At 35.9% G+C, this 26,582-nt stretch overlaps 1 protein-coding gene across 1 annotated transcript in view; it reads left to right on the top strand.

The window, feature by feature from the left end:
- Positions 1-25,961, top strand: part of LOC118185926 (astacin-like metalloprotease toxin 5) — a 34,081-nt gene extending 8,120 nt beyond the window's left edge. Inside the window, exons 3-6 of the mRNA XM_085823025.1 lie at positions 5,762-5,837; positions 11,868-11,985; positions 24,244-24,440; positions 25,668-25,961. Coding sequence (XP_085679151.1) covers positions 5,762-5,837; positions 11,868-11,985; positions 24,244-24,440; positions 25,668-25,939 — 663 coding nt within the window. The 3' untranslated portion in view covers positions 25,940-25,961. The remainder of the gene's footprint in view (positions 1-5,761; positions 5,838-11,867; positions 11,986-24,243; positions 24,441-25,667) is intronic.
- The last annotated feature ends 621 nt before the right edge of the window (positions 25,962-26,582 follow it).

Genomic DNA, 26,582 nt, shown 5'->3' with positions numbered 1-26,582 from the left:
ATATACTCGTATAATGCGGATAATACAACAGTGTTAGCGGCGCAAGGAGAAAAATGTAAGTGCGTAGGTAAAGTACCTTTGTATATCCGTATCAAGGACGAACAAGTAAAGGTGATGTTTTTTATAGTAAAGAATCTGCAAGCACATTTAATCTTAGGAATAGACTTTCTTTCAGACGCACAAGCTACACTGGATTTTAATGAAGCGTCCCTTAAGCTGACAATGAAACCAGTGCGTGTAGAAAAGGTTGAACCGCCAAGGTTAAATCTTGACCACCTGCCTAATGACGAGCAAGATAGAATCCGACAAGTGGTAAGTGAATTTGCTTCGTTATTTAGTGATATTCCAGGATTTACTCAGGTTACTAACCATAGTATTGACACCGGAGATGCATTGCCAGTTCGTCGAAAACCATACCGGTATGATAAGAATAAGGAAAAAATTATAGAATGGCATATTACCGATATGCTACGTAAAAAGATCATAACGCCCATCTCAAGTAGTTATGCTAGCCCGGTGGTTTTATGTAAGAAAAATAATGATTATCCTTTGGAGCATCCAAAAAGGTGGAGATTCGCTATTGATTACCGTAAATTAAATTCCATAACGAAATATCCGGTATATCCGTTGCCGATCATAGAAGAAATTTTAAGGAACATAAAATCAACCAAATTTATGACGACTTTAGACTTAACGACTGGTTATTTTCAAATAGGGGTGAGGCCTGAGGACGTGCCTAAGACTGCTTTTATAACCAAGTCTGGCACTTATGCATTTTTGCGTATGCCGTTTGGCCTTTCAGGGGCCCCAGCAACATTTCAGCGATGCATGGACATTGTGTTAAGACCTGTTCTTGGAAAGTCCACATTTATCTATTTAGACGATATCATTATTACTAGTGATAATCTAGACCAGCATGTACAGGATTTAAGACAGGTGTTTTCTTTATTAAATGAGGCCGGTCTAAAAGTTAATGTCGAAAAGTGCAAATTTGCAGCCCCTGAATTAAAATATTTAGGTTACAAAATATCGCAAAAAGGGATCGAGACAGATGAATCAAAAATAATCGCTGTACAAAAGTATCCGACTCCAAACACGGCAAAGAAGCTCTCTTCTTTTCTAGGACTTTGTTCATATTATAGGTCCTTTATAAAAGATTTTGCGGCTATCGCTGAGCCATTGTTAAAATTAAAAAGGAAAAAGGCAAGATTCTCGTGGACGGCCGAAGCCAATAGTGCTTTCGAAAAATTAAAACAAGCATTAACGCAAGCCCCTGTGTTAAAATTTCCTGAAAAGGATGAAAATTTAGAAATTTCAGCGGATGCTTCGGATTATGCGGTAGGAGCGGTACTTTCGCAAAATCAGCAGCCCGTGGCATTTTTTAGCCGAACTTTAAATCAAACACAAAGAAACTATTCCGCGACCGAGAGAGAGGCACTTGCAGTTCTGTTAGCAGTGCAAAAGTTCCGAGTCTATTTTGGAAAGGTGCCGATAACAGTATACTCTGATCATGCGGCGGTAACTAGATTGTACTCAGGGAAAACCTTATCCCCAAGGTTAATAAGATGGGCACTCAAGCTGCAAGAATATAATCTGGTAATCAAGCATACCCTTGGAAAGGAAAATATCGTAGCAGATGCCCTATCAAGGATTAAAATAGACGAACAAGGCAATACCTTAAAGATGGCAATGCTGACAGCGTGTACAATAAATTCCCGAGAAACTGTAATAACCGAACTGGGTAAGGATCCTGAGTTTGGAAGTATTTATGAGTATTTGAAGGATCCTGGAAATTTTAGCCACCAAGATATTGTGGCGATAAGAAATAGGGCGGCCCATTACGAACTAATAGATGGTATATTATTCTACACAAAAACTACGAATTCCAACAACGAATTTCGACCTGTTATCCCAGCTAGTCTTAGATTAAATATCCTGCATGAGCTCCATGACAGCCTTTTAGCTTCTCATGCTGGTATTCGAAAAACTATCCAACGCGTACGCGAGGCACTCTACTTTCCTGAACTGCAAAAGTTAACAAGGGCGTATGTCCAGTCCTGCCCAACATGTCAAGCCGTTAATTATATTAATTTCCTTCCGGCCGGGTTTCTAAATAGTATTAAATCCGAATTTCCAAATGAAATAATTGGCATCGATTTATTGGGCCCTTTCCCAAAAAGTCAGTTAAATAAAAGTCGCTATCTCCTTGTTATGGTTGATCATTTTAGTAAATGGACCGAAATTGTTCCCTTAAAACGAGCCTCCGCGAAATTAGTTACCGATTCTATTTTAAATAAATATATTTTAAAATACGGGGCGCCCCTAAAAGTTATATCGGATAATGGTCCTCAATTTGTAAGTAATATATTTGAAGACATGTGCCAAAAACTGGGCATACGTCATTTAAAAATGGTCCCGTATCGGCCGCAATCAAATATAGCGGAACGGGTCAACAGAAATATAGTGAAAATTATCCGTAGTTATGTTAAAAATTTTCATAAAAGCTGGGATAACTATGTCAATGAATTTGCTTTCGCCCTTAGGACCGCAAAACATGATACAACGGGCAAAACTCCTGCTGAGTTATTTCTAGGCAGAAAGATTATAACACCGTTAGATAAATTATTTTATGTGCAACAAAGAGCCCCAGAATTTAAAATGGGTGATATAGAAAAACTAATAAAAGAAGCAAAAAAGAATACGGAAGTAGCACAAAGAAAACAGAAGTTATATTATGATTTGAAACGACGGGGAGTAACTTATAAAGTAGGGGATGAAGTTTTAAAAATTAAGCATTCACTTTCTTCAGCACCAGAAGATAAAACTGCCAAATTTTTTCCACGATTTGAAGGACCATATGTTATAGAAAAAATAACTCACGCTGTTGTAGTGTTAAAAGCCAGAAATGGTGAAACCTGTTCCGCAAACATTGATCAAATTAAGCCCTACTTCGATCGTAATAAAATGCAAATCTTTTCAGATCGTTGCAGGATCCGGCACGGCAGACACCGCAGGTACAAGTTCCAGAGGTGGGAAAACGACAAGTACAAAGGCAAGCCAATGAGAGACAGAAGCAAGTGAAAAGAAAATTGCCCCGCGGAAAAATTCAATGTAACAAGAAAAAGAAGCCGTTCCACCGTCCAGAAAACAGAGTTCACGAACACCCCCAGAATGAAGAAGGGAGAAGGACGACGTATGTGAAGAGGACCAGGAGAAATGACGGAAACTATAACCTGGCTTTAAAACGGAAGATCTACTCATCCGACAGAACTCTCCGCAGCAAAAGTCGCCGAACTGCGGAAGGGCCATCAGCGGCGGAGGAAAAAGTACAAGAAAAATTTGAACGGCCAACAACGAGGTCCAAGCAGGATCACGACAGAAGTTTCCCGGTTCCGCCAAGACCAGCTGCCATCAAACGGCAAAGACCACAAGCAGAGGAGAAAAGGAAAGTATTCAAGGGTGGCCGTACTGGTGAAAAAAGGAAGCTTCCAGAGGAAAGCACTGAAGGGCGAGCCCGTACAAGAAGGAGGATAAACCAAGCTACTATCTGCAGTACCTTTAAAGACTGGGCCCAGAAAAGGATGTCCGAATATTACAAAGATAAGTAAAATTTTATGTTACTTTGCAAACTTAAGTTAATCTTTCATTCTTACTGCAAGTGGCAGATTTCAAGAAGTTTTACCTCATGCGAGGTCTACCTTTATCGCCAAAAGGGCGAGAAATGAGTTGTGACCGATTTTCGTATTATGTTTTTCAATTACTCGCGCGTAAAACTAAAGTTGATGTATAATAGCGTTGTGTAAAGACTTAAATATTGTAAAAAGTTATTGTATAAATTTTATTTAAATCATTCTAGCAAGAAAGAAGTTTTAGTCTGAAAGACTTTTTGAAATGTAGTATTATTTCAAGGTAGAAAGAATTGGTACTTGCTTTGAAAAGAATAGAAGTTAACAATGTACTACTAATGTATGTTTTCAAATGTGTAAAATTAACGGCATGTTGATATGTTCTTATATACATGTGAACTGTTATTTTAAATGTTAAGAAATACCGTGATATGGTAAAAGTGAAAGTAATGTTAAAAATTTGTTATTCGTGTGACTGTAAAGATTAAATCATGGCGAATATGTGGTAAAGGTTGAATGATGTAGTTAGGCTCTCTGACGCTACACTTTAGAGTTAGCCACTTTTAGAATAGTACCTCAGGGTTTAGAGTTGAAAGTAGGGTGTGTTAAGAGGTCTCGTTATGTTGAATTTTAACACGTTAGTGTTTTGATTGTAGGAGGAAGTGTGGCACACGTAGACAGAAACACATTCGTGTTTGGTGTTCTTTTACAACACATGTCAGAGAGCACGGGGAGAGATAATTAAAATAGTCATGAATGAAATAAGAATGTTAAGAGCAGTATAATTCTATATGTTACTTGCCATGTCATTGTGTAACATTTCATTAAACTAGTTTTCCTTCCAGATCTCTGGAAGGAACCAGAATTGAATAAAAGCTCCTGGTTAGATGCAGTACAGATGAAAAAAAAGATTGTTGTATATCCTGGGAGCTGCTATTGTAACAAATTTCTTTCTTTTAAATTTCTAGTTTCTAGCTAAGTTATGTTTGTAAAAGGTGGGCCTCGCGTTAGATTCTAGAGCTAAAAGTTTTCAACAAGGTCGTTTTAGACCTCAGTTTCAAACTAATTAACTCTGGCGGGAAGTATGTAAGGATCTTAAGTTTTACTAACGTTTATTTTATTTTAAATCTTTACTATCACTTCTTATTTTCTACTTCCGGCCAGAATTATAAGCGTGAAGGATTTTATGCAAAGTTTGTCTGGCGAACGCCAAGTACTTAAGTTGTGGCTTTTTGCGAAGCAAGAGAGAGAGGAAGCAGTGAGTTCGAAGCAGGCCGCTTACCTTAGAAGTTACGCAGTTGCTATTTGCCTTCCAGGCCAGAGGTTTTAATCCTCTTGATTAATTAAACGTATTGTAGTGTTCACAGTCTCTGTGCTACATACGCTTCCTGTTATTATAAGGCCAATCTTCCACGTGTATTATTCTAAAGTTAAATTAGAGTTTAGTTTTATTTTTATACTTTTACGTTAGACCCCGAGTGGCGGGTCATTGTATTCCGAAGTACGGAAGTTATTGTATATAGAGAAAAATAAAGGGTTTTGTATACCCTTCGTCTGTATCCTGTCTACTTACTACAATTAGTGAACATAGCTTTAGTAAGCTCTCTGTTCCTAGTCAGGTCCTTGTATGTTCCCGAAGAAGGTTAGAAGGAACATTGAACCTGATAAAATATAACATTATTTAAAAGCGATAGATAGGTTAATTATATCAGTCTTATCCACTACGTTTTAGAGATGTCTTAAATTGAGAGCTTTGGTTTCCATTCATTAAGCAGAGATTGAAATTTTAGTATTGTTTCGAATTAAGGGGCTGAATTGCAACAGCTTATTATTACAAATCTGTTTTCCCTCCACACATTTCCAAAGTATTTTTCAAGCAAACAAAATCAGTTCCTTAAAAAAATTAATTAGAATTTAAAAATTTAAAATAATTAAAATATACATTCTAAGCAACATTTTCGATATAGATATAAAAGTTTATAATACTGATGCTCTTAACTCAAGATTGCTCTGTCACCTGATTAAATATTTTCTCAATGGTCTACTTAAGCTATTTTTTCTTCTCCCTAATATTTACTTATTCGTAGTTTATTGGCCAACTGTGAAGATCCAAAACATTGTTTTTGATTTTGTAGAAGCGTAATGCTGTTCCCAAGGATTCTCAAAGATGGCCAAATGGAGTTATTCCTTACAAGATACACAAAGGACTTGGTAAATATAACAAGATTTCAATTAAAGTTTTAATATTTATGCCAGTGAAAAAACTATTTGTGGACTAATGTTGCAGTTAATTCACTAACGTATACTCTAAAGACAGTGATTTTTACAGGAAGCTAATATCGCGTAATAAGTTCTACATGCGTATGGGCAATTAGGCTTTAACTTTCCACGCCGTTAAAGCCAGACCATGTGGTGGACTTTCAAGAATGTTCGTTCCATCCAAGCCTGCTCCAATGGGAGCTCAGAGACGAGTCAAAGCGTCTAGTTAAAGTCACGAGCTTAGCATGTTCTCATCCCATTGCGCCGCGAACATAAAAGGGACAAGCTCATCGAAGTGGAAATTTTTGACTTAAAAAAGCTACTCTTCTCGTGGAAACCGATTCCTGAGAGCTGCGTGTGAAAGCGAGAGACGACCAGAGGGATAATAATTCTATATTTATTTATTGATATAGTTTTTCGCATTTCAGTCTATAAATAAAGGTTTTCATGCCTTGTCTGATTTGTAAATTATCTGTGATATTACAAACTTATATAAGTGGTGGCAGCGGTAGGGTTATGGGTCTCGCTAACCAGCTGAAATCTGTATAAAGATATTTTCATACGCAATGTACTTAAAAATGTGTAATGAATGATGTAAATGTAAATACTGTATTTGATATACAGCATGATGTAAATCCTTGATGATACATTTAAATCAAGGATTGATATAAATCCTGTATTTGATATACGGCAACACCAAAGCTTCAAGAAACCACTTAAAAATTAGCCGCTAAGAGCCCGACAGAGCCAGAAAGAATTCGACACTGAAAGTACGCCAGTATCAGAAAGACCGCCAGATCAGCAGCTGTTTAACGGAGTAGCGACGGATGTTCCTGCAGTGAAGTGTGGTTCCCATGTTAAAGAAGACAAACGCTCATATGAGTACACTAAAATGACTCTACAAAATGAAATAAGAAAACGACATATTTACCAAAAAGGCAAGAGCAAGGAGCTGTTGCAATTAGCTAAGGATTTCAGTTTTAATATAGACTAAAGAATGAGAAAGCTATGTAATTCTAAATAGTGAAGGTTATGTAGAAGGAAAAGTTAGGGGCCTTTATTTACTGTTATTGAGAGACAGAGGGAGGAAAGAGAAAGACAGTTTGAGATAGAGAGGTTAAGAATTACAGCCCGAAATAGCGAAAGGAAATCTACTTCCAGTTTGTCAGATGTTCGTTTTCAGCGAAATATGCTTGAAATGAAAAGACTAATGTCAAAGTTACATGTCGATGTAACTGATATTAGCTTGCATTTAGCCCTTTTTGAGCATCAAGCTGAATCTACGGCTTTATCAGAAACCGAATGGTCGATCCAAATTATGACTATTTTGCTAATAGAAATAGGGCAGATAATAAATTGTGAAACACCGCAAGAAACCCTAGAATAGGTACAAATCTAAGCATTTTTGTTGGATCCTTACCATTTAAATACAGAAAACTTTAGTTACCATTTAAGTGCTAAAATTTGTAGATCATACAAAGAAGCCGAAGAATAGGTAATGATTTTATGTATTTTATTTATAAATTGCAGACTTGTTTTGACGGATGGATGAAACTGTTAGAAATTAGACTTCTGTTGAGCTAAAAGAACTAATGGTAGCAGATCAGATGAAGATCCACCCTGTGGTGAAGGTAGAGAGAAATACGTAGATGATGGAAGGAAAACTAAATTACAGCTCGTGTTAGCGGAGGAGATAGATAACTTCGAAACTTTGAAGCAGGATTTCGATACAAAAGTATTTCCTACTAAAAGGGATTTATAGGTTGTGAAAGAGCCTAGAAAGCGAAAGAGAAGATCAAGGGTTACCGAAGAAACTATCGAATAACCGTATAAGTAGATGCTGAAGATAAAGCGAAAGAATCTGAGAAACGGGAACCGCTCCGATGTTTTGAATGTGGATCGACATCGCATTTGCAACCCGTATGTCTTCAATAGAGAAAAAAAAATGCGGAAACGGCTGGTCTTAATCTAAAGATGCTATGTTTTCGATGTTTGGCATAAATTGCTTAAGTTAACTCTTAAATCTTCTCTTTTAAAAATACCCAACCTGGTACTTGTTTTCGGTAGTAAATTATTGACTTAATTTAAGCTTGCTTCGCCTATGCAAGAAGAGTCAAAAGCATTGGTTCGGTAACAACTTTATATTTCGGGACACTTTTCTCGGATGGCTTTCAAATTAAAAAATTTAGCGTACCCATGTGTTCTGAATCAGAATTGTTTTTGAAGGTACTTTTTTAATGCATCTTGCGTCATAGTATCAAGATTAGGTTTATCGCAATTCAGCACATCTATGAGCCATGTTTGCACATTCAAATTTTGAATCTTTTGGAAACGAAGACTAAAATAATCTTTTAAACTTTGCAAGGTATCTTCACATAATTTATAGGTAAATACAATCTTTATTAAAAATGAACAATCGCATTAAGTTATGAAAGACATGTTCTCACATATGTAATTAATTTTCGATTCAGTGTCGATATAAACAAGTCAATTCTAAAATGAAAACCGAAATAATTATTCTAGCTCTGATGACTTGATATCACTTCCTTGCCGTTTGTTTTACCTAATACTGAACAACGAATATACGTGAGTATAAAGCTTCTTTTTACATCTAAGAATGGCAACGCGCTTACCAGTAGGATCACGTGACCACCTCTCGCGGAGACGCCAAACGAGAGATGAAAAACAAAAGCAGTAATGAAGTTCGAAAGCGAAGGACTGTGAACTTTTCTTATGACGTCATTCCGTTTTTATGATGCCATGACTCTGAATTCTCCTTATAGTGTGATTCTATTTTCATGATGCCATGAACTGTCTTTTTTCTTCTTATTTACAGTAGATTTCTTCTTACTTCCTGCAGATTTTGCTGCTGTGAAACGAAAAAATAGACCAGAAGCAGCAAAGGAACAGGAAGAAAAGAAACATAATCGAAGTAAATTATTTGTCTCTGGCTTTCCAGTCGACACTACAATTTCTCAAATTGTTGAATTTTTTCAGAAAGCATACCAGATATATCTGAATTTATCATCTATGTATCGAAATGCTACCGTAAGTTATATACATGAAAAAGATGCAGTTGAAGCTTTTGCGGCAACAAAGAATGCTAAAATAGCTCAGAAAAAAAATTGCTGTTTCATATTCTTTATCTGCTTCACGCTAGAAGAAAGGCAAGAAAAGTGCCTGGAAGCATAAAACGAAGAAGACTTGATGAGAATCACCAACAATGGACTCGACGAGAAAGACACGTTACGTATTCAAGCTAAGCGACAGTATAAAATACGACAGTATAAAAAACGTCATAAACCTGCTTGTAGATACAACCTCGGAGACCAAGTGGAATTACAACGCACCCAGTTTGGACCTGGACTGAAACTTCGTCGTAAATTCTTCGGTCCTTATGAGATAACGAACGTTTATCCATCTGATCGAAATGCGAAAGATAGGACTACATGAAAGCCCTACCGTAACGTCAACCTCTGCTGATAAGATGAAATGGTGGTGCACAAACTCAAAATTCGGCACCAAGACATTGATTTTTTCCTTATTTTTCTCTCCTATTCAGATTTCTTGTCTTCTTCAACCAGTCTCCTCTTATCTTGTCAGCCAGCCCTGGCCGTATGGTGCTGCAGAATGGCCGTGTGAGTACAAAGCTTCTTTTTACATCTAAGAATGGCAACGTGCTTACCAGCAAGATCACATGAGCACCTCTCGCGGAAACGCCAGACGAGAGATGAAAAACGGAAGCAACAATGACGTTCGAAAGCGAAGGACTGTGAACTCTTCTTATGATGTTATTCCGTTTTTATGATGCCCTGACTCTGAATTCTCTTTATGATGTGATTCCGCTTAATATGATGTTATTCAGTTTTCATGGTGCCATGGACTGACGTTTTTCTTCTTATTTTCTATTTCTTTCTTTCTATGTGTTACCTTTGTGTTAATTATGTTCACGTGTTTTCGTCGTTAAATTACTAAATGGCACTACCGTTGTCACCAATAGGACTGTTCCTATAGTTAGTAAATACAACTACATTGTATATTGTATTTTATTAATTCTATATTGTATAACGAAAAGGTTGTCAATTTCAAAGGAAAACTTTATCACGGTGTTAAAACTATTTCCAACACGCTGCAAACATTTACCTTTGAAGAAGCAAATTGTTGCATCTTTGCAACAGTGTCGCCCAACTGGGATAGTGATTAGCGTCACTGGCTGCCGCGCGAAGGGCCTGGTTTCGAATCCCAGAGAAGGCATGGATGTTTGTAAATGTATAGTGTCAGTGTGGCATAGCGGCTCTCTAGATGTGCGACGAGCTGAAAGTCCTCTCGTTCGGTCTGATGGAAGGGGACAGGAATCGAAGGCCCTCAGACCAGTCCCCACCAGGGTGTTCTCCATCAAAATTGGGGAGGAAGCGGAACTGAGCTAAATCGCACTGTCACCTGTATGGTGCTCGAGGCTGTTGCCAAAGACAGGCGTACCTTGCGCTCCTTGCCACGAGGATATTCGTAGGCTTGGGCTGATATTACTGTCAGATAAATGAGCATAAGTAACAAAACCAACAACTTTGCAACAGTTGTGGTCACACAGTTGAACCAAAAAACGGCTTTATATTAGTTGACAGCATGAAGCTATTCCTGGATTTTTTTTTCGTAACTAAATTATACCTGTGCAAAAAATAATGAACATTCCAAATGTTGGGAATTTTACTTTTGAGATTCGATTTTAGCCATCGTTGGTGCACCGTCACAAGAAGTTGGGTAAGTTGGGTAAGCGAATGCTATATTGCTGGAAAAAGTTTTGCAGTTGCAAAGTAAAGTTGCAAAGAAATGTGTCTCCTTTTCTTGTGTATGTTTCGAGTTTCGGGAGGTTTTGCGAAAAAGAACTCTTCTATTATTTCTTTTTTAGCATTACTATAATAACGCGCACAGATAAAAGGCCTTACCATAACGTTGCCAGAAAACGCTGTTCTTCCTTGTATGGCAGACTTATTAATCTTCCATTTAGTGACTGACTGTTGTTCAACAGTTTTTGCCGTTTCATCTGTACGATACTGAACTATATTGTTTACTGGGCGAAGGAATTTGTAAAACTGGATGCAAATTAATTTTCGCAACTGTAGTTATTACATCTAGAACTGCTGGCAATAATAAATTTTTACAAACTGTTATGCGAGTATCCTGCTTTTACAATTAAATAGGAAATGTTACATGAAGCTTTGGATTCTCCTTCATAATGCTTAGATGTTGATAGTATCAAAAACGATTTAATTTCCCTTTTTGAGCACATTACAAATTTATCTTTGAATTTTTTAATGTACTCTAAATTGTTTTCTTTTTTATCTGCATACATCCTTATTAGACGGTCTTTCATTATTATTCACTGCAACGCTGTTAATTTGTTTTCCCAAATTAGGTGTAAAGGTAATGTTGCGTTTCTCCGCGACGTAGTAAAGCCAAGTATTAAATATTCTTCAGAATATTGCTGGTATTGTTTTCTAATCTGGCAACATTAATTTCTGAGATCCCCTAAGCTTTAATGTCGAAATTTAAAAATTTGAGTATTGAACGTAAGTTCTTATAGTAAAGATGATACATTTGCTTAAATAGAATTAGCCAAATGTGACGGGGAACTGTAATCACCACGTTTTTGTCGCTAGAGTTCTCTAAGTGATATAACGATACCCGTGAACACACGTATGTGCGCAGATGTAGCTATCTCATCTGAGATCTTCGAGACATATCAAAATGCATACATTTAAAACTCTTGACTCACATGATTATATGGATGGAAATAAATCTTTCAATCTATAATACACGCTTTAAAGATTAAATATTCTAATTCTTTCATATAATAGAGTCCTAAATGAAAGCAATTTATACGTAATTATGTGTATCTCTTCTAAAGAATTTTTAAAGTTTTCTGCACATGTACATGAATATATAAATTATATTTCCCTAACAATATCTCTTGTTGCATTGCAGATCACTTGAAAAGTGAAATTCTTAAAGCAATGAAGTATATCATGGATAACACTTGCATAAAGTTCGTGCCGTGGGATCGCAGTCAGCAGAGCTATCTTAATATCTTCTCCGGCGACGGGTAAGGTCGTATTGTTATGCACAATAACATTTTCGTAGACTGGCAGCTCGAAAGTTTTCTAAATTATGTATTTTTGTTATCATATGACTTTTATTTCTGATGTTTTTGCATTTATGCTTTAATCGTACATTATAATTTTAATTTATATTTTAGTAATGGATTACTGAAATAACTGCAGTCACTGGTGTTTATCAAGAGAGTTTATTCCTTTTAAAATAGCATTTATAATAAAAATATTTAAACAAAATTTTTACTAAATTTTAACACACTTTAACTACAATCCCATCACAGAAATCAAAATTATTTTACAAGAATCAGGATGCTTTCATAAGGCGAATCAGTACCATTTCACAGAAATGTTTAACTTTCACTAAAGCATTAGTAGCACATCCCTTTCCTCTGGCCTCGTTTCCTCCACCGTCTTATTGAAATGTTTTCGTTTCCGTATAGGATGATCTTATTGTTCATTGTACTTCTGAGGGTGATTACCGGTTTTCTACATAACATTTTTAGGCTTAAATTTCTTCTGTTTAGCCTAGTTGCTCGTTTCTGATCCAGACCTCTTATATTATTGCTTCTCTGCCGTGATCCACTTGTTGATTTCACGGATCTCGAATTTAGTCCTGCCCAATTATTTCCTTGCATTGTTTTGCGACCGGGGGATGTTCATCACCCTCTTTCTTATCACATTAAGACGATTCCTTAGATTCTTTATTAGGCTGTCCTCTCAGCCTGGGGTCGCGCTCACTTGGAGAATATTTTCTTGAGAACCAAGTGTATTTCTGCCTGATTTCCAGTAAAGCCATTTCAAATCATGAGTATCGTAAAATTATTCAGAGTGTTTATTGTAGGATTGACGTCGCATTGAGACGCACGCTGTTAAAAGCTCTCAGTTACTTTCGTTAAGAAGAATATGTACCGTATTCACTACCATTTCCTGATCAACGCTCCTATTGTAGAAAACTTAGGAAAATATACGTAACTGATCACCAACATTTTTCATTCTTTATTTGAAAATGATCGGAAAAATCCTGACAAATGCTTGACGTATGCTTGAAGCTCGTGCAGACAATCTTTTCCCGACTCTTAAAACGACAGACTTTCCAGTAGACTAATTAAAAATTCTTACGAAAAAGAACTAGCTAGGAAACTGTGGAAACATCTGATTTTATTTCAAATGCTGCTTCTTTCTCCAGTACTGTCTGAACTGCTTCAAAAATCACTTCACATATACTTGTCAACTCCCAAAAGATGCAAAACTATTCTATAGGACGTGAAAGGCTGATCACCTGATTACCTCAAGAAAATGCCCATTTGATCCTAAACTTAGAACTCAAAAACTCAAGATTAACTTTTACTCATCTTTGGTGGAGAAAAAATTCAATTTCAAGAAGACATCCCCTGATGACTTTTCTCCCATGTATATGTCAGCAAATTTGACTAATTTTATCAGCGACCTTTTCCAAAATCCTAGATTCAGTAAATGTCTAAGTAAGATATTAGAAACTCTCAATCAATGCAAATTAACTAAATCCTCAGTTTTAAAACGGCAGTACGCACTACTATAATGGAAATCTTAGAAAATGATCGACAAAATTAAGTAATTTTGCATGAATGAAGATAACACGTCGAGACAATTTCCACGATCCCCCTCTCCTACAGATAAAATGATCAATTCACTAATTTTCAGCAGAATTCTGACGTTTTCACCAGTCGCGATATGTACTATGTGTCTTCACCCATATATATCACCACAGTATAGAGCTATTTTTCTAATGCTAATTCAATCTGTTTCACCCAGACCATATACTTTATTTTCTTTCTGCAAAAGTCATTTTTTACGCAAATGTGCCATTAGTTTATTTCTTCGTTCTTCAGATTACTCCTTAGGAGTTCATTTCATTAACACTCATTTCCGTCATGCTCAAAATGGGATCAGCTTAGAATACTTAAAATACCGGTAGGAGCTACTTAATGTAGCTGTCGCGCCACTATCGAACTCCATGAGAGGTAAGTTTCTCTGTTACGGAATGGCAACGAGAGAGATTGTTGTTAAAAAAAGATGAATGATCGAACTGCGTTGTAACGATCATTTTTTAGGATGTTGCGTACTGTAAAATGAACTTATTACACTGTGCTAAATAGTATTAAAATGCTATATATTAAAAGATCTGGTAAAATCCTAGTATACGGTGCAGCCTTGGCGCGATTTTGAAAATTATCGCCAACACCAAAAATTACCAAAAGAACGTCTATGTATATATAGTGATAGTATACTATACACTATATACTATCACTATATACATAGTATATACTATGTATAACTATATATATTCTTTGAATACCCGTTTACTACTCATCGTATATGTCCCGTTTTTACTGCTCATCATAAAAGTCGCCAAAAGTAGCCAAATCCCGTGTGCACCGGATACTAGGATTAAACCAAAGATCTTTCATCTGATCTAACTTTTAACAAACCGCTCATTATTTTCTCTTAAACTCACAATGTTCACGACATTTCTGGCGCCCCCGGTGGGCGTGTTTGTTGGAAACATGTCGGATGAAAGAATAGATAGGGTAAGTTGATTACCTTATACTTCCGTTTTGAAGTTATTGATTATTGTTTTACTGAAGTTTAAAATATTTTTCTTGCCTAATTTTTATCTGAATATTTTAAACTTAAGACAAAATGGAAGTGATGAAAAGAAATGAAACTGCGCAACGTTCAGCTTTTACAAAAGCATATAAAAGACTAGATGATCTTTTAAATGATGATAATGTTGATTATGAAGAAGCAGAAATGTGTTTTTATTTGTTCAAGAAAAAGGCAGAAACATTAGAATTGACGCACAGTGCTTATTTAGATACTATAACTGATGATAAAGAATTCGAAACAGAATTTGAAATAACAGAGGACTATCGAGAGAAGGCTGTTAGGATTCAGTTAAAATCGGAACGATTTCTCGATAATATTAAGAGTAAATTAAACGAAATCCAAAATACATCGTCAGGGAGTAGTCAGAAATTAGTTACTGATGAAAATACATGTAAAACTTTGTGCCAACGTCTACCGAAAGTAGAACTTTATAAGTTCGCAGGTGATTTAAAAAATTGGCTTACGTTTTGGAATCAGTTTAAAAACGTACATGAAAATAATAACTTAACGAATGCAGACAAATTCCATTATTTGATACAGTCAACAAAAATTAAATCAGAAGCTAGAGATATTGTAGAATCTTTTCCGGTGACGAACGAAAATTATCCTTTGGCTATAGAAAGCCTTACTGAGAGATATGGGCGTAAAGAACTTTTAATTGATTTTTATGTTCGAGAGTTAATAAAACTTGTTTGGGATAACGCAGCGAAAAGGAAGCAGGATTTTTTGAGTAGTTTGTATAACAAACTTTCAACACAACTTAGAGCCCTGAGCAGTCTCGGTGTAACGACTGATCAGTGTGGAACAATTTTATATCCTCTTGTGGAAAGTGCTATTCCTATTCACGTATTGCGATCGTTTGAAAGACAACGAAAAATTACTGAATCTGAACGAAACATTTCGATTCTTGATGCAATAATTGAATTTCTGAAAAGCGAAGTTCAGTCAAAAGAAAAAATAAAATTAAGCAGAGCGGATATTTTTTCTAAGTCTGATCGTAAGCACTTGGCAACTAGTCAAAATATTCCTTCCGCGTCGGATTTCATGAATCATGAAGCAATACCTTCTTGTTCGTTTTGTTTCAAAGATCATGAAACGCGTAATTGTAAAAAGGCGTTTTATATTCCGTTAGATGAAAAAATGTCTGCGGTAAAAAAGAAAGGTTTATGCAGAATATGCTTGGTTAAAGGTCACCTCAGTAACCAGTGTCGATCAAGTGTTAAGTGTCAGATTTGTTCAAAAAGGCATTTGAAATTTTTTTGTCCTAGTCTTGAATGTAATAAGTCTAGTGAAATGCATAACCAGGAAAATGATGAGAAAAAAGAGAAAACAATCGATTCCTTGCATTCGCGTGCTACGAATGAAGTTTTCCTTCATACCCTAGTTGTAAACATAGAGGGTAAGAATAAAAGGCGTAAAGTTAGATTAATGATTGATACGGGAAGCTCAAAAAGTTATGTTTTAAAGTCTACTGCAGAAGAAATGGGTTTTGACTTGCAATGGGAGGAAGAATTTAGTCACTCTTTATTTGGTGGAAAGAAAACTGAAATTTATAAACATAAATGTTACAAGATTTATTTGAGTAGCCTTGATGGTAAATATTCGTGTAAATTAGATGCTGTAGACCATGATGTTATTTGTAATGATATTTCAAGCATAAGATACGGTTCTTGGATTCGCGAATTAGGAAATAAAGGAATACGCTTAACTGATACCCAAGGGAATCCAGGCCCTATTGAAGTACTGTTAGGGGCAGACGTTGCAACGAGTCTGCCCCTAACAGTTAGAGTTATTTACTGGCAAACGAGAAGAACTAAGAACAGGTTTAGTGGCTATAGAAACAAAATTGGGTTGGACTTTGATGGGTAAAGTACTTCAATCCGAACATCAGCACAATGTAAATATGACTATAGTTTCTATGTTATCTCAAGAAGACCTGCCTATTTCATCGTTGTGGGACTTAGAATTATTGGGTATCCGAGATCCTGTTGAACAAAAAACTAAAGAAGAGTCAAGAAGAGCTATTATGGTTCATTTCCAAGAAACAGTTCGTCAATTAGAAAATGGTAGATACGAGGTTGATATGCCTTGGAAGATTGAGCATACAGTCTTACCTGACAATTATGACCTATCTTTGAAAAGACTCGAATCTACTACGAAGAAGTTGGAAAAAATCGGATATCGTGAAAGGTATCATGAAGTCTTTAATGAATGGCTGCAGGAAGGAGTGATTGAAGAAGTTCCACAAAAGGAGTTGTCTTTACCCGTTGTTCATTACCTCCCACATCGTCCAGTCATTAAGGAAACGTTCTCACTATCTTCCATGAAAATTAGACCCGTTTTTGATGCTTCGGCAAAGCTTTCTAATCAGCCATCTGTAAATGATTGCTTAGAGACTGGAATTAATTTGATTGAAACTATTCCGTCTATTCTAGCAAGATTTCGCTTACATGAAATTGGTGTGATTTCAGACATCAGAAGAGCTTTTTTACAGTTATCTCTAAATGAAAGAGATCAAGATTTTTTACGATTTCTTTGGTATGGTGATGATGGTAGAGTGAAGACATTTCGTCACACCCGTGGGGTATTTGGCATTACTTGTAGTCCATTTTTGCTGATGGCGGTTATTGACCATCATTTATCCAAAGAAACGTGGAAAGAAAAATATTCTGAAGAATTTCTTAAAAAATTACAAGATAGTTTTTATGTCGATAATTGCGTAACTAGTGTACAAAATAATGACGAACTAGAAATATTCATCGAATCTGCAACTAATGTAATGAAAGAAGGAATGTTTGATCTCAGAGGATGGGAAAGTTTTGGCATTCCTGCATTTTCAGAAAGTAGAACATCACCGGTATTAGGACTGGTTTGGGACAAAGATTTAGATACCTTAGAAATAGACACCGAGTTTTTGAAATTTGATGAAAGAGAAAAAGTAACTAAAAGGAAAATGCTTTCACTAGTTAGTCGAGTATTTGATCCCATAGGTTTCCTTGCACCTGTTATGATTCAGCCTAAGATTTTGCTGCAGGCCGCTTGGAAGAGCAAAGAATCATGGGATGATGAAGTGAATGATGAAATAAAGAAGAATTTTTAAAAATGGGGAAACAACTGAAATACCTCAAAAATATAAAAATTCCAAGATGGTTAGGTGTGATGAAGGAATCCAATTTAAGTATTCATACTTTTGTCGATGCCAGCAAGGCAGCTTATGCGGAATGCATTTTCTTAAGAAGTGAATCCAGTATGGGTTCAGTGACTGTTTAATTACTTCAAGCCAAATCACGAATAACTCCAACGAAGACTATTACTATACCACGACTTGAACTAATGGCTGCTACCATAGGTGCTAGGCTGTTTAGTTCTGTGAAGCAAGCTCTAAAACTTCCCAACATCAAGACTTACTTTTGGACAAATTCTTCCACAGTTCTTGTGTGGATAACTCGTCGAGAACAGTGGTCGGTATTCGTTACAAACAGAATAAGTGAAATTAGAAAATTGGCAATTTCGGAAGATTGGTTCCATATTTCAACTGACCAGAATCCAGCAGACATTTTGTCAAGAGGTTGTGGACCTAGGCAACTTCAGAAACATAAGTGGTGGCAAGGGCCAGCCTGGTTGAAGAATCCGAAGGAGCAGTGGCCAAAGTCAGCTGTAAATATTAACGAAAAAGAAGTAGAGATAGAGAAACGAAAGTCAGTCATCTCTGCTAGTAACACAGAGCTAGAGTCAATTCCATTACAGTTAGCCAGAAGATTCTCTAGATTTTCAAAGAAGATTAGGGTTATGGCTTGGATACTGCGTTTTCAACCAAAGGCCAAGGACTTAAGAAAATGTAAGGAACTTCAAAATGAAGAATTGTTAAATGCACAAAGGACTATTTTCCGTGTAATACAAAAGGAATGTTACTCTAATGAAGAAACACGAAAAAATTTGAAAGGTCTTCTAATATTTGAAGATGAAGAAGGAATTTTACGATTGAAGTCCAGATTGATAAATGAGGAAGAATCGAAAGATTTTATTTCTCCAATAATTCTACCATCGAAACACCTGGCAGTGAAAAGATTTATAGCCGAAGAACATATTGCTAACAAGCATGCTGGGATATTAGCTCTACTTACTGTTTTACGGGAAAGATTTTGGATAGTGAAAGGGAAAAGAACTGTTCGGAGAGTGTTATCAAAGAATGCTTAACATGTAAAAGGCAAAAGGTAAAACATCTTGAGGTACCTTTTCCGCCTCTTCCAAAAGACCGAACAGAAGTAGCAGCAGTTTTTCAAGTATCAGGTTTAGATATAGCTGGACCTCTGTTGACTAAATCTAAACAAAAGGTGTGGATAGTACTTTTTACTTGTGCCGTATTTAGAGCTGTCCATCTTGAACTAATACCTTCACTGAGTACCAATGACTTCATCCAAGCTATGCGTAGGTTTATAGCCAGAAGAGGACGAATTTCTGTGATGTATTCAGACAATGGTACTAATTTTACAGGACTAAATAATGCTTTGAAACAATTAGAATGGATTACAATTGAAAGTGAATTTAGAGTCAACGAAATTCGTTGGAAGTTTAACCCACCCTCCTCCCCATGGTGGGGAGGCTTCTGGGAACGCTTGATTGGGATTTTGAAAGATCTTTTGAGAAAAAATCTTGGACGCTCCTGTTTGTCTTACGAGGAATTGCAGACTCTCGTCTGTGAATGCGAATCTATCATGAACAGCAGACCGTTAACTTGCATATCCGAGGAACAAGATTCCTGATTTCCTGATTTGGATCAAATTGAAAAGACTAATATTGTTTTGAGATGGAGACATATTCAAAAGGTTCGTGAAAATCTAACACGAAGGTTTAAAAGGGAGTATCTGGGTTTCCTTCGTTCTTCAGTTAACAAAAGAGAAGATAAAATAAATGTAGGTGACATAGTGTTAATTGGTACAGATGATAAAAAAAAGGCTCCACTGGCTGCTAGGGAGTGTACTGGAACTCTTTCCAGGAAAAGAGGGAATCATCAGACTTGTGAAACTGCGAACTGAAAAGGGAAACATATTAAGACCAATCCAACGACTGCACCCTTTGGAATTGACCCCAAATTACGAGCAAGTCGTATCGGAACCTCAGAAGGTTCCGGAAGTGATAGCTGAAAAACCTGAGCTTAATACTGACTCTAATGAAACTGCTCGCGTGTCTCGCTCAGGGCGAAAAATAAAACCAGTTAACAGACTGGACTTATAAACTTCTACACAAACTTTTGAACTTTCTGTGTTTGAACTCTTAAAATACTGATTTCAATTTGCATTCTTATATTTTGAAATATTTCTTATTATTATTATGTACGTTATTGTTATCTCAAAATTGTATGTATGTATTATCATTATATTACTGTTTTGAGTTTGTATCCCCAAACTCAAGGTGGGGAGAATGTCGCGCCACTATCGAACTCCATGAGAGGTAAGTTTCTCTGTTACGGAATGGCAACGAGAGAGATTGTTGTTTAAAAAAGATGAATGATCGAACTGCGTTGTAACGATCATTTTTGAGGATGTTGCGTACTGTAAAATGAACTTATTACACTGTGCTAAATAGTATTAAAATGCTATATATTAAAAGATCTTTCATCTGATCTAAATTTTAACAAACCGCTCATTATTTTCTCTTAAACTCACAATGTTCACGACAGTAGCTGAATGCCTGTGTAAGCAACAAAATATCAAAGTATCGTAACTTTTTTTCGGCTGGTTCATATTTAAACAAATTGTCTGCCCCATCTTTTTATGCAATATCATCACATTTCCTTATATGTTCACTATTAAATAAGATCCTTCAAACTTAGGATTAAATTACTTACTTGTTGTCTATTTCTCCGACATCGCAAATCATGTTGCACTTGTAACATATTATCCCCGACATTCAGATCAGCTTCTAGTGCCTTTAACCGTAAAAGGTTTTGCTTTCCTCGAGCCTTGTTTGAAGTTTTCAACGCCTCTTCAATTAGCTTCTGAATATATTTTTTTCCTCCTCTTTTCTGCCTTATAAAATAATTTGCCTTTGAATGTCATGGTTATTATACCCAAAAGTAATGCTGTTTTCCTGACCGCATCTCATATTTTACTTCTTCAGTATACGTTTAGTATTCCTACATAACGTTTTAGAACTGTGTCAGCGAATCACTGTGCAGATGTGCGCTGTAGTGATACCAGTTCACATCAGTTTTAAAAAAATGATCTAGGATTACTAACAGAAAATTTAATTTGTTAACCTGGCTCTAGCCAAAAGTTAGAATAAATTTATTCTGAGAATTGCATTAGAGAACCTAAACTTAGACGTTCATTTTTAAGTAGGCGGCTGAAGAAAGATTTACATATTTACACTTTTGGGTGTCACAAATCTGGATATACTCAAACGTAGTTTTTTTAACTTTTGTATGAAAACAGCTTCCAAAACTCTCTTACAATTTTTTACATTTCCGCCCATGTACTCCAAAATCAAGCTGTCATATAATCCGGGAAATACGCCTAATCTTAAAGTAGCCGAAATAACTGGATTTAAGATTAGTATTTGTGTTTTTCCTGTAAAAACTGATAGAGATCAGAGATAACTTCATAATGTTTGGCCTTACCCTTAATCGCTACTCAAAAATTACTTTCTCTAAATTATTTTTGATTTTTAGGTACTTTAAAATGTTTTACAAACTCTATATCACTCTATAGTTTGTAGGGATTTATATTTATTTTAACTAATAATTTAAATTTTAGTTCAGACTTTCTTAATAGCCTTCATTCCCCTAATTGTCAGTGCCAGAATAGTTAAATTTGGTAGTGCGCGTGGCGTGAATGCAAATTTTACTCTGAGGAGAAAAGTTTAAATATCGAGGTTTTAGAAGGGAAGTGAGAGAGTTGGGCTCGAGCAGCCGTCTTTGCCGTAAGTACAATTGCTGATTGCTGGTTCAGGTGGCCTAAATGCATTTATTCGCCGCCACTAGTTATAGAGGGGGAACGGGTCGAAGGTCGGTATCCCTGTAGGTTAGTTTAGCACTTGTTAGACATTTCAACTTCTGATTTTCAATTACCTGCTTTTCAGTTACTGCCCAAGTAGAGGCGAAGTTTGTTAGCGTCGAGTTGACGCAGTGTAAATTTTAAAGAGTTAATAAAGGGTTTGAACCCTTCTTCTGTGTAGTTTCCTCTACTCCAGTATCCAGTTAGAAGTTAACCACCTGGACACTACAAGTTCTTTAACAAATGTTTTCCGTAACGGACGGAATATAGTTTAACGGACGATTTTAACATATTAAAACTAATTTTATTCCCATCTTTGTCATTCCTGATTCTAGACAACGCATATGCAACTCTATTTTCTTTCTCCTGGACGATATTCGAATCTTAAATTACTTTCTTGAGCTTCATCCAATCAATTTTTTTTGTCTTACGCAACAATCCCATTATTATTACGTTCGGTAGCAGAACAGTTACATTCTACAGGGCTCAGGTTCACCTGAAATAGGCTATTGCATGTCCATTAAAATATATATGGAATAATTTGAGACATCCGTGTAAATTTGGAATGGCCTTTTCAAATCAGGCACCTTGAGTACCAACGCGAATATCAGCTTCAGCGCTTCAAAATTCATGTTCGTCTCCTCTGACCATTTAAATTTTGCTTTATTCCTCTTCAGTTCCAACAATGATTCTGCAGTGTCTGCAAAGATTCTTATGAACCTGAGCTGATACGTACATAATCTCAGGAACGAAGCTAGTTCTTTTACCATCTAGAAGTTTACAGCCGCAGTTCGCGATTTATAATTCCTAATAACGTCTTGCGTTACTTTAAATAAAAATTACTTTAATTTTTCACATGCAAACTTCTATTCGTATCTATCAGTCTTCAGTCCCTTGTCCTTCAATAACGTATTTACCTCGTGAAAAGTGTCTAAATGTTTTTCTACTGATTCTGATTTGATGATATCATAGAGGTACAGATAAAACAAGTTTTTCCCCTAGCACTATCCGCAGGACAATATTCATAACTAGCTGAAACGTTGAAGGGCTACCATACAGCCCAAAAGGCAACCCCAACCTGGAGCTGGAAGCCAGAATAATGAATTTCGAATTTTATATTTCATATTTTGGGAAACTTTAATGAATTTTTAATTAACAAACTCAAAGTTGTGAAAGCGAACCGTGGCAGTATTGTCCGCAACGCGTAGAAATATATACATCATTATGTCTATCGCGGGAGACAGCCTGGCGGAAATTATGAAGATAGGCTATTTTCAAATATTTTGTATTTTGCTATCGAACTGAATTTTATGTGTAATAAGTGCGAAGAACATTCAATTTAATAAATAAAGTTAACACATAAAACGTTAACGATAAAGGGACAAAAGAAATGTTTTGCAAGGCATCTTACTAAGAAAACTGAATGTTGATATGATGAACTGAGAAAAGACTGAAAAAAACATAAAAGTGTATACCAACATTTAACACTGCATCAGGAATTCTAAACATTTGCTGCAATGCAGCTTTTAAAACTTTTGTGATTTTGTTGTTGAACTGTAGGTGGCGTAAGTGCAAAGAAAATGATGCTTAATAATAAAGCTAGAAAGGCATACACACACAAAAACAAGAGGCTGGAAGGAATGAGTGCAAGAGCAGACTGGTAGACTGTGAGCGGAGACAGAACGTAACAAACTTAACTAACCCTTTGGGTGACTGTTAAAATCTAAGATCTCTCACATTTTCTTACGTTTAATTTTTTGTTGTCTTTTTTCCTAATTGTTTGATTGCATACAAGTTTTAATATAACAGCATATTCCATATTCCTTGTGCAACTTTACACTACAAAAACACATGTAAAAATATATTATATGAATGTAACTACTACTTGGTTGAGTATCTTGATGTACAGTTTCGCTTCTTTGCTGATGTCGCCATCATAAATATTTCGTTTCTATGCATTGTACTTTTTGACTGTATTTGTTTCTACGCATTATCTATTTATCTGTATTAAGCATATATAAGTTTTGTTACCTGGTTCAGATGACGTTTCTTTTCTTACATTTTATTTTATTTTTATTTTTGCATGCGTTTTACATTCACTGCTACTTTTCATATTGTGTTTCCTCTTAGCACAGTACTATGCCTTGACCTATGCATGTCATATATATTTTCTGTTAAAGTATTAATCGGTAGCCAATTTCGTGGTCACCTTTAATACCTGCCCGAATTGTCATTTTAGCTCATTGTCGAAATTCGGAGGTTGGAAAATACCGTTGGCTGTATGCTGAAACTCTGCCCTGCCAGTAGCACTCTCCATAAAGATGGGTCAGAACCCTGCAAATTAGTAATGCGAAGCTGCTTAAGCCCTCTGCTAATGATAGACGAAATCCTTGCCTCTTGGTCATAATAAAATTCGTGGACTTAGGTTGGCTACAGGTTCAGATCAGGAGAGTTAGAAACAACGATAACATTTTTTGTACTTAATTTCCCAGCACTGACTGTATTAAATAATAAATATTATTAGCGTTTCAGATAGGTTTGGCTCTTTCAACTTGTGAAGGAATGGCACAACAATAGCAGTAAAGTACTTTATGTTTTCGTTTTCAGATGTTACTCAGCCTGGGGAAGAATGGGAGGAATGCAAGAGTTATCATTGGGTTCCGGATGCGAGCAAATCGCCATCATCCTTCATGAGCTGACTCACGCAATCGGCTTCGATCATGAACAGAATAGACCAGACAGAGATGATTACCTCCACGTCTTTTGGCACAACATATTGCCTAGTAAGTCGCAGGCAGAGAAGGGTTAGGTCATTTCTTTGTGTCACTCCTCGCCAAAGCGATCCTTGTAGGGGAAGCTAACAGGAAGTATTCTGACGTCATTATGTTGCATATGCTCTGACCTAAAAGCGAATACATTCCCCGTAAATTAATTAGCATTATTATGAGAAGAATTTGAAGAAACTTTTAAGATTTTAATGATTTGGAGTCCAGCTTTGCGTTATTTTCCTTACAAAAAACGAACTTAATTCTTCTGAAAATCTAGAAATAGATTTTCTAATTAATTTACACTGTGATATAAACCCTGTTCAAATATTTTAAGATACAAATTTGATTAACTTTTATTAGTATTTGTCAAACGATAAGTATCTTATGTTACGAATTTTTACATAAATACTAAACTAAGAAAACACTGAAAAAATCATATGGCAACACTCCCCCCCCCCTCTGTGGGGAATTCTAAAAATATTATGGTTTTGCTATGGATTTTACGTCACATAAGTACGAAGAAAGTGATATTTAACAATAAGTTAAAAAGACAAAAAAAGCTGTGTTAGCAGGAGTGAGTTCAAGAGCAGAATGTTAAACTGTGAGCTCAGCGAGAGCATAAAAAAATCCTCTAGCACGATATTAAAATCAGAATCCTTTCAATTTTTTTAATTAATTAATTTTTCGACGTTAGTAGTATCTATAGTTGAGTTTTTATAAATTTTTGTGCTATCGTACCCTGCGGGGGCTACCATTTATCATCCACGTGTTCTACCAAATTGGCCATTTTTCCGAAGCGTTTACATTACGCGTAACATAAGCTCTTTAAATTTTGATTTAAACCTGTATATTGCTTAAGAAACTGGGATTTATAAAAGCTATATGTGTTCTCTTAATAATTTATTCCTTTATTTTTTAAAGCTTAGATAACTGTTATAATTTAGAACTAATCTAATAACTAATCTAATATGATATTTACAGCGAATTCTCTCTAAGACAGCCACTTATGGTTCCAGATGAATTTGATAGTCGGTGGAGATGATCATCTTAGTAAGGTGATGTTTAATTTATGTGCCCAGAAATACTACTTACAGACTTTTGAAATCGTCATGTATAAGAGATGGTCCCCACGAAAAGATTCATTATTATACTCATCAAATTGATCATTTCTATGAACATTCCGCAGCCACTCTAAGTAATAAAAGATATTTCTATATGTAAATTCCTCAGCTTAGAAAAACAACTTTGCGCACCACTTAACAGTTTTGTTTAATTTGGTTAATTTTTCAAGTGCAGTAAACCAGTTCGACAAATTAAAGCCGGAAGAAAGTCGGTTGTTTAACAAAATAGACTTTAATTCCATTATGATGTACGGAGAGAGGGCTTCCTCTAAAGACGGCTATCACAGGACTTTAAAGGTCAAGAACAGAAGAATCAGACTTACGGATCTCATCAAGAAAACCAAATTGAGCGAAAGTGACATTTACCGAATCAACGCTCTGTATGAATGCGATAAGCAAAGAAGTGACGTATAATTTGTTTCACCCGTTTGGTGATTTACAGAGAGATAATTATGACGTATTTATAAATGGTTATTCGATAAAATGTATTATGGTGTTTATTATTAAGTCGCTTAAACTGAACCGAAAACTTTGAGAGAATTCTAAAACGCTTCTCTCAGTCATGGTTTTACATCAGAGACATCAAGTTCAATGACACACATAATTGCATAGTAAAAGCTATAGTCACACTATGTATGCTGTTCTAAAATGATTTCTTTCCAGAAAATTTCCTTTCGCGTTCACAACTAAGTGTTTGACATAAGAGAGCTCTTTCGACATTCGACATGCTTTATTCACAAGGCTTAATCCTTTCTAACTTTACCGAATCAACGCTCTGTATGATTTAAATTGAGAGACGTGAGACTATTTCAACGATCCCAGTAACCGTTTCTCTACTTCTCTGCGGGAAGTTTCCCTGTTTTCCCCATGTGGTGACATAAACACAATCCAGTTACTTTTAGAAAGTCATCTACCAAAAATCTCAATATATCTCTTAACCAGATAGCCCCAGTGTACTTTACCTGAATAAAGGAACCAACTAAACCAAATTTTCATTTAAGCATGAAAGAGGCAAACGTATAGTTACTAATAACTCCAAATGTAGTATCATATTAAT

This window comes from Stegodyphus dumicola, chromosome 8, assembly GCF_044657685.1.
Source record: "Stegodyphus dumicola isolate Sdum_Otavi_A_Nest chromosome 8, ASM4465768v1".
Classification (NCBI taxonomy): Eukaryota; Metazoa; Arthropoda; class Arachnida; order Araneae; family Eresidae; genus Stegodyphus; species Stegodyphus dumicola.
This window is presented reverse-complemented; position numbering and strand designations above follow the sequence as displayed.